At 38.6% G+C, this 13,249-nt stretch overlaps 1 protein-coding gene across 1 annotated transcript; it reads left to right on the top strand.

The window, feature by feature from the left end:
- Positions 1 to 7,412: 7,412 nt before the first annotated feature.
- LOC112196053 (ureidoglycolate hydrolase) lies at positions 7,413 to 12,292 on the top strand. The gene is made up of 10 exons (XM_024336330.2): positions 7,413 to 7,706; positions 7,807 to 7,892; positions 8,406 to 8,480; positions 9,462 to 9,590; positions 10,303 to 10,389; positions 10,790 to 10,881; positions 10,962 to 11,024; positions 11,354 to 11,594; positions 11,860 to 11,900; positions 12,040 to 12,292. The coding sequence occupies exons 1-10, from the start codon at positions 7,509 to 7,511 to the stop codon at positions 12,135 to 12,137; spliced, it is 1,110 nt and encodes a 369-aa protein (XP_024192098.1). The 5' UTR covers positions 7,413 to 7,508; the 3' UTR covers positions 12,138 to 12,292.
- The last annotated feature ends 957 nt before the right edge of the window (positions 12,293 to 13,249 follow it).

The raw sequence follows: 13,249 nt of genomic DNA, 5'->3' as shown, positions 1-13,249 counted from the left end.
ATTGAGAAGATCTCTGTATGGTCTTAAACAGCCACCTCGTGCTTGGTTTGGAAGATTTTCACAGTTCATGCGGAAGGTTGGCTACAGACAGAGCAACTCATACCATACCTTGTTCCTTAAGCATCAACAAGGGAAGGTAACAGCTCTAATTATTTATATGGATGATATGGTAATCACTGGCAATGATACTGTTGAGATAGATAGACTACAAAGACAGCTAGCCTCTGAGTTTGAGATGAATGACTTGGGTGAACTTAAGTACTTCTTAGGAATTGAGGTAGCCAGGGGGAGAGAAGGAATCTATCTGTGCCAGAGGAAGTACGTTCTTGACTTGCTGACAGAGACAGGTTTGTTGGATTGCAGACATGTTGATAATCCTATTAAGCAGAACTATTGTTTAGCTGAGTATCCAGATCAGGTACCTAGTGATCGAGCTCGCTATCAGAGATTGGTTGGGCACTTGATTTATTTGGCTCATACTAGACCAGATGTTGCATATGCAGTGAGTGTGGTGAGTCAGTTCATGCATAACCTGAGTGAGAGTCATATGGATGCTGTTATGCGAATTTTGAAGTACTTGAAGTCAGCTCCAGGAAGGGGAGCATTTTTTTCTAAACAGAACAACATTCTTGAGGTTTGTGGCTTCACAAATGCAGATTGGGCTGGAAACATTACATACAGAAGGTCAACATCGGGTTACTTTACCTTTGTGGGAGGTAATTTGGTTACATGGAAGAGTAAGAAACAGAAAGTTGTGGCACGATCTAGTGTTGAGGCTGATCATAGGGGTATGGCTCATGGAGTGTGTGAATTGTTGTGGCTGAGAAATTTGGTACGTGATTTGGGTTTCAAACTCAAGAGTACCATGCAGTTGTATTGTGACAACAAGGCAGCCATTGACATATCACAGAATCCAATACAGCATGATCGTACTAAGCATGTGGAGGTTGATCGTCACTTTATAAAGGAGAAGCTAGATGCCAAAATTATTAGTTTTCCTTTTGTTCCAACTAAAGAGCAACTTGCAGATGTACTTACCAAATGAGTTTCCAGGAAGGCGTTTTATGACTCACTAAGCAAATTGGGCATGGTTGATGTATATGCGCCAACTTGAGGGGGAGTGTTAGTGTGAGTCATAGTTCCCTATTAGGAATAGACTAACAAGGGAATATATTGTTGTAACTACTTACCTTGTATATGTTGTGTAGTACATTGTAGTACGATTGTAATCTGTTTATATACATCATAGAATGGGTGTAATAAGATATTAGAAAATTCATTCTCAATCTTGTTCTATTTGACTAGAAAGGCAATGGCGAAAAATATTTCCAACTCATGGAACGAGTGAAAAATAACTATTTGAAAGAAATTCTCGCACGTATTGAAGAATATAACTTTGGAAGAGTTGACCGCAAAAGTTAATGGAGGTGGGTTTGATGAACGCTTGCGCGATTTTTATGTAGAACCACTTGATCATATTTCCTCTGAAGAGTTCATCAAGATGTTGATAGTTGACGGTTGCTTCCTAATTCAACTGTTTCGTAAGTATAACGATCAGAAACTCAGGGACTTTGATGATCCAATTGCATGTTTCACCTCCTATGCCATGACATTTTGCTCCTAGAGAATCAACTACCTTGGTTTGTTATCCACATTTTGTATGACCTTACCCATGATATATACCGTGATGAAGCTTCCCTCTCTATTCTCATCATGAAAGCGCTCAGCATATATACTCCCATCATTGAAGCAAAGTTTCTCATCTTATAATAATGAGCATCTCCGCAGACACAAGCATCATTCTGATGTTGATTATCTGCACATACTTGATCTGGTAAGAGCTTCCATAGTTATTCCATTAAGAACCATCGAAGAGAGAGCGCATAAAGCAACTGGAAACCCTGAAGAACATGAAGTGCACTCTGGGAATCTACTTGAGCTGCAGCTCATGGAACTAGTGAAAGAGAGCTATGTGAAAGAAATTCATGGAACTAGTTGCTTACTAAATTGTCTGCCGTTGAGAGTGCGGTTGCCGTACGAATTTGATGTAGATTTGGGTCAAAGATAGCTTTATGTTCTTCAGAGTTTCTAGCTGCTCTATGCTCTCTCTGTTCTTTGGTCGTTAATGGAAATACTATGGAAACTCTTACCAGATCAAGTATGTGCAGATAATCAACATCAGAATGATGCTTGTGTCTACGGAGATGCTCATTATTATAAGATGAGAAACTTTGCTTCAGTGATGGTATCATGGTGAAGGCTTTAAGGATGAGAATAGAGAGGGAGGGCTCAACAGGGTATAAATCATGGGTAAGGTCATACAAAATGTGGATAACAAACCAAGGTAGTTGATTCTCTAGGAGCAAAATGTCATGGCATAGGAAGTGAAACATGCAATCCATGTTGAATAATATTGGATCATCAAAGTCCCTGATGGAGTTTCTGATCGTTATACTTTCGAAACAGTTGAATTAGGAAGCAACCGTCAACTATTATCATCACGATGAAGTCTTCAGAAGAAATATGATTAAGTGGTTCTGCATAAAAATCGCTCGTGCGTTGCTCAAACGCGCCTTCATTCTTTTGATCTCATTAAGCTCTCACTTCTGTGGTCAACTCTTTCAAAGTTATACTATTCATATTTGAGAGAATTTCTTTCACATAGCTCTCTTTCACTCGTTCCATGAGTTGGAAATTAATCTCCCTCGCCTTTGCCTTCCATGAGTTTGGGATACCTTCCATAAGTCTAGGATACAACAATTTGGAAGGAAATATTTCAGCACTGAACTTCTCCAAATTTAGTCAGCTTACTAAACTAGATCTAGGGAAAAATTACCTCACCGGTATCATTCCAAGAAGCCTTTATTCATGCAAGTCCCTCAAAGCAATTCGGATAACCAATAACAAGCTAGAGGGAGAAATACATCCTGATATTCTATCGTTCAAATCATTGTCATTCTTGTCGCTTGGTTGTAATAGATGGACCACTATCACAAGGGCAATGAAGATATTGATGTATTGCAAAAGCCTAGTATTCTTTGCCTTTGTTGGAGAGGAAATATCTCACATTGGAATAAAATATAACTTATAAGTGAGTGAATCTCACCCAATTGAACCGAGTCCTTTTGTGATTAAAACTCAACATGAACCGAGTCCTTTTGTAATTAAAACTCAACAACCACATATGTGGTTAAGTTGGGATAGTATTGATACAATGGTGGGCCACGGGCCACGCTTGTCGCTGTTTAACATGGTATCAAAGCTGGTCATTCTCCAATTGCGTCTCCACGTAGGCACGTATCATGAGCCCAAATTCGAGTTCCTTGTATTGCCATCGAAATTACCAAGTGTCAAATGTGAGTCTTGGATTGTATTGACCAAGTCTCCGATATGAGACTTGTGTCCCAATTTCCAATGTGGAAATTTGATTAATTAATTTCACGTGTAGACCTAGAGTTAGGTTGCACGTGAGGGGACGTGTTGGAGAGGAAATATGTGACAAATAAAATATAACTTATAAATGGGTGGGTCTCACCCAATTAAACCGAGACCTTTTGTGATTAAAACCAAACACCTAACAGGTGGTTAAGTTGGGATAGTATCGGTACAATGGTGGGCCACGGGCCACACTTGTCGCTGTTTAACAGATGAATAATAGATTGAAACATAACAAGCATATCGTAATTCTTATTTTCTACTGCCTTTCCAAGTAGCTTTGTAGGCGAGGAAATGCCCGATAATCTTGGCATGGTTGATTTTGATGGATTCCAAAACCTTCAATTTTTAAATTTCCATAATTGCCAGCTCACTGGTCATATACCTTCATATTTATCTAAGCTCAAAAAGCTATAGCTCTTGTATCTCGGAAACAATAGATTCACAGGGTCAATTCCTAGTTGGTTGGGGAATCTTCCAAGGCTCTATTCTATCGGCCTGTCATCCAACCTCCTCTCAGGTGAGTTTCCCAAGGAACTTTGTAGACTGCAAATGTTGGTATCGAAAGGAGCTGCAGCTCAAGTAGGCTTAGGCCTCTTAACATATTGGGGTACCTCGTATAATTAGAGGGGATTTATGCAATGATTTGACCTTGGTTTACCCTAAAAGGGTACCTCGCTCGGGGAAATGATTTTAAGGCATTGATAACTGCTTTAAAGCTAGTTCGGTTCAGGTTGACAGATTCAGTCCGTCCCTTGGTTTAAGCACGTTAGATGCCTTAACGATCATCAATTTCACTGAAAATTTACAGAGATGATCTATACAGTAGTACCTAAAAACTGAACGGTTGAGATGTGGATATGCGACCGAAAAGTGACCGAAACTCGAACTTCACAAATTAATTTCAAAGCGGAGCTCCGCTCTGGATAGGATATGTATACACACACACACACTTTTCTTTTGTAATATATATATATATATATATATATATATATATATATAGATAAAATCTGTTTAGTCCATGTACTTTGCCTCTCTCATCGTTTCAGTCCTTGACATTCTAATTTAATCTTAAAACTCCCTGATCTCACAGTTTCCCTCTAATAGGTCCATTCTGCGTCAAATTAGGAGTTGGCCTTGGGTGAAACTTCCAATATACCCCTCTGTTATTTTTTTCCTTTTAATTTTTTTTCCTTTTTTTCCTATTTAATTTTTTTTTCTTTTTCATTTTTAATTTATTTTCTTCTTTTTCTTTTTTCTTTTTCTTTTTCCTTTTTCCTTTTTCCTTTTTCCTTTTTCCTTTTTCCTTTTTCCTTTTTCCTTTTTCCTTTTTCCTTTTTAATGACAATCATATCATGTTGCATCAGTAGCGCCATGTCGGCGAATCAATCCAGATCGACCCAAAATCCCAATTATTATTCTTCATGTCGGCGGCCATTTTTCTTTTCCATCACTATTCTTCTTCTTCACTTCTGGTTTTGGTCAACTTGGCCATCAAAAACCACCATTTCAACCAGACCCAAAATCCAAATCGCCATTTTGAGCAAGACCAAAAAACCTCAGAGTTGGAAAAAATGGTAGTTTTCAGTGAAAAGTTTCCAAATTGAAGCCTGATGTGGAGAGAGAAAGTGGGATTTGAGTGGGAGAGAGAGAAGTAGGCTATGAAAACAAGAGGGAGTGGTTGAGCGGCGAATTTCCGAGCTGCTTGGGATCTGTTTATGTTTGAGAGATGGCGTCGGTGACGATGGAGGCGAGAGCGGATCGCTAAGAGACAACGGAGGGAGACGGCTTCAGAGAAAGTGAAGAAGTGATCGATCAGCTCCTAGCCTCTTGCTTTTGCTCGATGTCCATCTATACACCGCCAAGCTAGGCCTTTGCTGGGTTTGGTTTCAATTTGGGGAGAGAAACAGATGGGTTGTGGAGTTTGATCGAATGTGATTGGTGGGTTGAGGAAGGAGAAAGTTGGCTGAACGAAAAGGAAAAAAGAAATTAAAAAGAAAAAAAATTAAAAAGGAACAAGAAAAAAAGAAGAAAAAACAAAAAAGAAATTAAAAAGGAAAAAGAAAAAAGAAAAAAAAGAAATTAAAAAGGAAAAGGAAAAAAAGAAATTAAAAAGGAAAAAAATAACAGAAGGGTATATTGGACATTTCACCCAAGACCAACTCCTAATTTGACGCGGAATGGCCCTATTGGAGGGAAATTGTGAGGTTAGGGAGTTTTTAGATTAAATTAGAATATCAGGGACTGAAATGATGAGAGAGGCAAACTATAGGGACTAAACAGATTTGATCCCATATATATATATATATATATATATATATATATATATTAATCGAAAGAGGTTAGTCGAATTTTATAATTCAGCAAGACCAAATGACATACCCCTATGAGGTCGACAATAAAGAGCCGTACGTTTGGACTTACAAAGAACCTATTCTAGACAATAGAAACTTCGCATTCCAGACTACACCTACCTTTTAGGAAATTCACACACCCTTATTCTAACAAAACCTAAATACTCAGAATTTGTTTAAATAAAAGTTACAACCGAGCACTAGATTTTGCGACCTATAACATTTAGGCACTAATACGGGCCATAGAGACCCAAATCTATCAAACCCACAAAAGATGGGCAGCCCAGTACCAGCAGAGCACTGCTCAGTATAGCCTAAGCCCATAAGCCTAACACAAGGAAACCCTAACATCATTTTCTGTTCACCAGCCGTCACCATAGACCACCCTATCACCGCCAATAGTGCCACCTCCATCAGAGACCCCCGCTCAAGTAACCCCAAAACCTGATCCTTTAGCTCGACTTTCACCTTCAATTCCGCCATGTGAGAGGCATCGACACCCACCAAATGCCCCTGAATCCTTGGCCTCTACGACCTCCAACACACAACAACCCTTAAGACTGCAACAATTAGATCAATTGGGGACCAAGATCACCCCCCTCCCCCAATTCTAGATCTGGTCAGCCATCAGATATGCTCCACCCTTACCATCGTCAAAAGTAGGGGTGGGCGCGGGTCGGGTCGGACCGGTTTTGGGCCAAAACCGCATCCAACCCGTATTCTTCTGTGTGCTGAATATTAGGACCGGCAACTGAATGTTAATGGACTAGGCCGAAAATTCGGGTGACCAGAACTTTCAAGTCTGCCCGGTTCGGTTTCGGTTGATCGGCGTCGTCGCTCATCGTCGTTGGAGAGTCGGGATCGTCGATGCAGATCGAAGGTTGAAGAGTCGGGCTTGCGTTGTGCAGATTGAAGGCGTCGGCAGGCGGCGTTGTGCATATCAAAGGCGTTGGTAGATGGCGCGGCGTGGTAGTTGTTGGTCGGTGGCTGAGAGAGAGAGAGAGAGAGAGAGAGAGAGAGAGAGAGAGAGAGAGCGGCTAGCCTCGAATAGGTTTGGGTTTTCTTTATGATCAGGTAAGGTCAAGTTCACATGAAACCCAATCAGAAGTTGACACGTATTAAAAATAATAAAAATTAATATTTTATATAAATTCGGCCGGTTCGGTTTATCCGGTCAGTTCAGAGTAAGAACCCGGTTCTGGCCTGGTTCTATCCTGTCCGGTTTGATGCATTTTTCTTAACTGTTTCTTCCGATTCAGTAACTGAAACCCATTTTCTGCTCCCGGTTCGGTTTCTGCCCACCCCTAGTCAAAAGCAATAGAGAAAGGTCAACCAACAATCGTAAATTTTGGAGATCGACGGAAAGGCCCGCCTTTGCCATCAAGATTTGGATCGTAGAGGAGGGTGAGCCCATCCTTCTTGTAAAAAGATGTGTGTGTGGGTATACTTTTCTTTTTTTCATTTTTGGTACAAGCCCTCAATATATATTTGCCAAATAAAAACAACAATTATTGCTATTTTTTCCAAATCATAGAGCAAATGATCTCATTCCATAAACACGACAGTTGTCGGTTGTCACCATCCACAAAAACGCTAAACAAAAGAAAAGTAACCACAGAACAAACAAAATGAGTGTCCGATTGCCACCCACACAGTCCCATCTAACTCATCTAAGAAACCCAACGTGCTTCTTTTGCTAACTAACAAACCCAGAAAGCCATGCCTCTCAGATTATCTGTCTCAGCACTCACCGTGCTCTTCTTCTTCTTCTTCCTCTGTTCCTTCACTGCAATCTTAGCCCACAACAATGAAGACCCAACAATCAAAACAATGGAGGACTTCTCAGGCTACCCAATTCACGAGTCACACTCTCACCTTTCTTCACTATCAGTTGACGCTCAAAGTTTACAGAAACAGGTACAGAATTCAAATTTGAAGACTTTGGCTTATTGGCTATCATCCAAGTGTGTTCATTGATTCATGTGTGGGCTGATTCTGTGAAAGTTTTGATCTTTAGATTGATGAACTTTCGAGTTTTTCGGATACACCTGCCCCATCAGTGACCAGGGTCTTGTATACTGAGAAGGATGTCTTGGCGCGTAGGTATGTATGTCACTCTTGAATTCTCAATTCAACTAAGCTTTGATTTCAACCATGTGTGTGTTTTTTCTTTTCTTTGGTATACTGTTTTTTCATTTTAATGAATGGCTAAGATCTTGATTGAACATGTTAATTGCATTGATTAAATCTTATTCTTGCAAAAAGTATGTCTGTTAGTTTGAGTGGATGATGCACTGATTCTTTTGATAATACGAAATTCAGTTATATATTCAAACTTTCGGTTACTGAGTGTGTTCAAGTTAAAGAATGTGACATAGATGTTGTATGGATAGATTGTAAGAAGTATTGAATTGCAAGTGTATTTTCATAGGATAGCTTATATGTTGGAGTTGAAGACTTGAAGTAAATGTTAAAACTTTGCTTGAAACTTTGCTCTTATATGATAAAATCAAGTTCTGAGTATAAGAACACAAAGGCAGGCACACAGATGTTGTGATTTATGTTGAGATGTAATCTAACTTCATTAGTCACTGATATTGTTTTCTCTTTGGACAGATTCATTAAAAACTTGATGGGACTCTCTGGTTTGTCCGTTAGAGAGGATGCTGTTGGTAACATATTTGGTCGATGGTGAGTGTACTATGTTCGACTCTTTGACTTTGTTGGGTAGTCAAGTCTCTGATAGATTTACAATCTTATGCAATGTCATCATTCACATTAGTCCTAGTCCAGCTTCTTTTCTGACTATCACTCTTTGTAGGTAATACAATTGCTCCTTTGCATTGAATTGATCTGTAAAGCACTTAATCTCTACCTTAAACCCAATACATAACAAAGTGCTTTCATTTGATGTCCACAGGATATCCTAGACCCCCTTAATGGACGAGTATTGGTCAAGTAGTTGCATATCTTTATGGATAGAATCATTAATATCTTCTTCATATTAAATGTAAAGTATCCAAAAGTTTAACTTAGGTAGAATTAAAGTGGTACAAAATACTTTGTTTTTCTAGCAATAGCATGAGGGGACAAACTTTATTATAGAAATCACAACCCTTTTAGGCTCTGTACTATATGGATGGAATCATTTCTGTCCTTACAGCAGCCAGCAGGGTCAGTCAGTGGCTGAGTTTTAGATCTGCATTGCAAGATTTATATTTGTACTGATGTCTGTGTATATTGTTTGCTTCTTATGATTTTCTCATCACAGCATGCATGCCCAGTTGGGGATTAGACTAGCTCACGAATATAGTCTTAATAGAAATATTCTTAATCACACCTAACTTCTTTAAAATGATACAAATAGCTCTGACTCGCTTAACATGATAATAAAAGTTTCATTACCTATTAGTCATGCGGTTTCTTTTCTTCTTTTTGCTGTAAATTTTTTCTTTCACTGTTAGCTTTGAGTTTCTTGCAAAGTAGTTGAGTTTTTTCTCTATTTACTCCTAAATTATTGAATTATATATCTGAGAAACCCTCATTAGTCATTACTTATATTAAGCTTAGATCACCATCTCTGCCTTATATAGCTGGGTACATTGTCCTTTCTATGATGCTTTTCATTCAGTTGGGTTGATTATGCTCTTGGTCTTGCTTTCCTGTATGCAGGGAAGGCTCTAATCCAGAGCTTTCTGCCGTTGCAACAGGTTCTCACATTGATGCCATTCCATACTCTGGAAAGTATGATGGAGTTGTGGGTGTTTTGGGTGCTATAGAAGCGATCAATGTACTAACAAGGTTTGCAACTTTCTTGAGTGATTTTTACATACATCTTGGAGATAAAAAGTAAATAAATAAATAAATAGATTGCCATCTCAAGTCATGTGGGAAAGCCTGGAACCTTAGCATGCTTGGTTATGCACTGGGCAATAGTGTATCCCTTCCAACATTTGAAATGAGCATGTCTATCACAGAAATACTTGAAGTTGTTGTGGGTGATTTAGTCTTTTTCCTATTACTTTAGAGACTGATCTAATCAACTCTTGTAGGGGAATTAATTACATCATGCTTTCTTCTAAAGGACCAGCAAGAAATTGATACATTGGTCATGTTTTAATGGGAAGACCTCTTCATCCAAACTCCAAAATATTTGCCAAAAACCTTATACCATTAAGTTACAGCAACATGGTCTTATGGTCTATGGGTTTTAAACCTTCAGTGGATCATCTTCTAGGTGTAGATTATTTTTCCAAGAACTTGATGACAAATCATCATATATAACTTAAATTATTTGCAGTCTCTGGTGAAGGTTATGAGGATTGAAGCTTCAAAAACATGTTCTCTTATGAAATGAGAATAAAGTAGATTACTTTAGCCTAGGAAGTTTGGTAATGGAATATATCCTTATGAAACGTTAAGCTCTCATATTCCATATTTATTTTTTCAAGGTTTCACGTAGTTGCAGTTTTTTTTTTTTTTTTTAAACACTATATTGGTTGACTGTTGGCAGGTCCGGGTTCAAACCTAAACGATCACTAGAAGTTATCATGTTCACCTCAGAAGAGCCTACACGCTTTGGAATAAGCTGTCTGGGAAGGTTCGGATCCGCACCTGGTCACAGTCTTATTCACTAGAAGCTGTACTAATGTTCTGATTTCATGTTGAACTTGTGTGATATGTCTTTGTTTTGTGCAGTTCCCTACCACCGGTTTTATTCTGGTAATTGCAGAGTTGTTCTTTGGTTCTTCTTTTGCAGTTTCAACATCTTTGAAATTTTCTTTACCCTCCCCCCTTCTCCTTTTATGCTCATTTTAAGCTGCTTCCAAGATTTTTCAACTGTCATGTTTTAAATGATGCACTGCATTTCATCCTCCCCATCCCCCCAGAGTTAAATTCAGTAGTATTTTGCAGCTCCCTTGAATGAGCGAATTTACATTTTCTTGATATACTTGTAATCAAACAAGAAGATTAATTGTTGAATGAATCACTTGGAGCAGAAATGATGCTGGACTAGCAGCTGCAGAATTAGCTCTAGCAGTTGAGAGACATGTATTAGAATCTGGATCTATTGATACTGTTGGTACAGTTGGTAAGTTGTGTTTCTGTTTACATAGGTGTGAGAATATGGCGCAACTCTTTGGCTCACTTCAATGATTCCTTTTGCAAAAGGTATTCTGGAGCTACACCCCGGAGCTATCAACAGCATCCCAAGCAAATCACATCTGGAAATCGGTATGCTTTGTGTCAATAACTTTTCCAGCATGACTTATAATTAATACCAAGTATATTGACAATGACTGGTTTGTCCCTACAATACTTTGTGGTTGTTACTTTATTGATGTTTCAAAAAATTATCTTATATATGAACCTGCTACGATGTCTCTTCCACAATGGTCATTGGTCCATTGGATTTTTGCTCGCTGTGTGTGTGTGTGTGTGTGTGTAGAGATCTCTTTATAGCATTGTTTCATTCTGCAGACACAAGAGACATTGATGAAGAGCGAAGTGTGTGTGTGTAATATCCTCTAGAGATCTCTTTATAGCATTGTTCAATTCTGCAGACACAAGAGACATTGATGAAGAGCGAAGAAACACCGTAATTGAGAAAATCCATCAATCTGCAATTTCTATAGCCAGAAAGCGGCGAGTCACTCTATCCGAATTCAAAATCGTAAACCGGGATCCACCTGCACTTTCTGAGAAATCAATACTTGACGCAATGGTAGCTTCATCAAAAGAGCTCAACTTAACCCATAAATTGATGATTAGCCGAGCCTACCACGATTCATTGTTCATGGCCAGGTAAGAGAGAGCCTCTCATAGGTTGCATGTTTTATGTACACATGGCTTCTCCAATATCTCGAGATTTGCCATTTTGTTATTAGACTGATTGTCAGATTGTGCCAGTTTAGCTCTTTGCTGTCTCTTGTTTGTACTCTGCCAAAGGCTATATAGGATTATGTGAAACTGAAAGTAGTTGACAATTTACCTAATTGAAGCAGAACAAAATACCGTAGTTCCTTTTCTCCCACAAGAAGATTCTGATAATGTTTTCATATCCTTGCAGAATATCCCCAATGGGCATGATATTCATTCCATGTTACAAAGGTAGAATCTCGATTCCTCTCTCTTTTCCAACAAATTGCTAGTCTAATAAGATTTTTATCTTTAAATGAACATTTCAAATATCTGAATTACTACTTGAATCAGTATTTTCAATTGGCTAACGAAACTTTTGGTTTCACAGGTTACAGCCATAAACCTGAAGAGTATTCCTCTACTCAGGACATATCGAATGGGGTCAAGGTATTAGCCCTGACCCTTGCAAAATTGTCATTGCAGTGATGTAACTTCCACTGTTGTCATTAAGTAACTAGTTCATATATTGCTGTTGTGTAAAGATTCCAATTACCCCCTATGTTGTGCCGCTATGACTTGTACTATTCAATAAAGAAAATGCTAGTTGGCATATGAATTGAATAGAGAATTTCAACTGTGCATATGTGATATACATCATCCTATTCTGAAAGAGAATGTCATATATATCTTCATATGCTGAAAGATCAAATTTCCTTAATCCATAGATTCTGTCTGCAATGGTATTGCTGGGGCACATTGAAGGCTCTATGCTGCAAGAATACCTGTCACAGGAATTGTCAGTTAACAATCAACTGTATTAGAGTTCATATCAAGAAACTATCATAACCCCATAACCCAAAACCGCTGGACGATAGTCACATATCATCAATTAATTTCATGTCCAAAAGGACAATAGTCCAAGCTATTGTAACTGCGGTCCAGGAATGAGACTATCAGAGGAGACTCCTAGCGGCTAGCGCTACTGATGGGAACCTTGTGGAAGGAGTCAAGCTTCTTAATTCTTATACGACAAATTTCATATGCTCTAATATATGTGCCTAACATCGATGTTGCAACAAAGCTGCACATGACGAGCTAGCAAGCTTTAAGCTTAAGAGAAGACTATCAAACTTGAACTCGTAATTCTCCTGATTAGTTATACTGATTTACACAAGTTAATTTACGCACTGTATTGGATACAATGCAATGTATTTTCTGACCCCTATTCTATTCAAAAAGGGAAAAAATGATAAAAAAAAAAAAGGATGGTACGTAGCTGTGGATGAGAATTTTACAGTAACCTTGATAAATCCATTTTTTAAGGTTAGAGGGAGGAGAGAGAAAGAAAACTCGGTTATTTGCCTCCCTCCATTGACCCCTTCAAAGGAATGCAAAGCAACATGGGCAAAAGGATGTGACAACTATATTTTTAAGGCTACAATATATATCAGCAGATCCAGTATTAAGTATTTAAATGCAAATGATTGCATTTTTTCAGTCACATATGGCCAGTCTGTCAACTGGCTTTTATCAGACTTGGTATAGATGCAACATGGACTTATATTAATATCCCTATCGCAAGGAAAAGATGGCGCCAT

This window comes from Rosa chinensis, chromosome 4 (assembly GCF_002994745.2).
Source record: "Rosa chinensis cultivar Old Blush chromosome 4, RchiOBHm-V2, whole genome shotgun sequence".
Lineage (NCBI taxonomy): Eukaryota > Viridiplantae > Streptophyta > Magnoliopsida > Rosales > Rosaceae > Rosa > Rosa chinensis.
The sequence above is the reverse complement of the archived record's forward strand: the minus strand, read 5'-3'. Positions and strand labels throughout refer to the sequence as shown.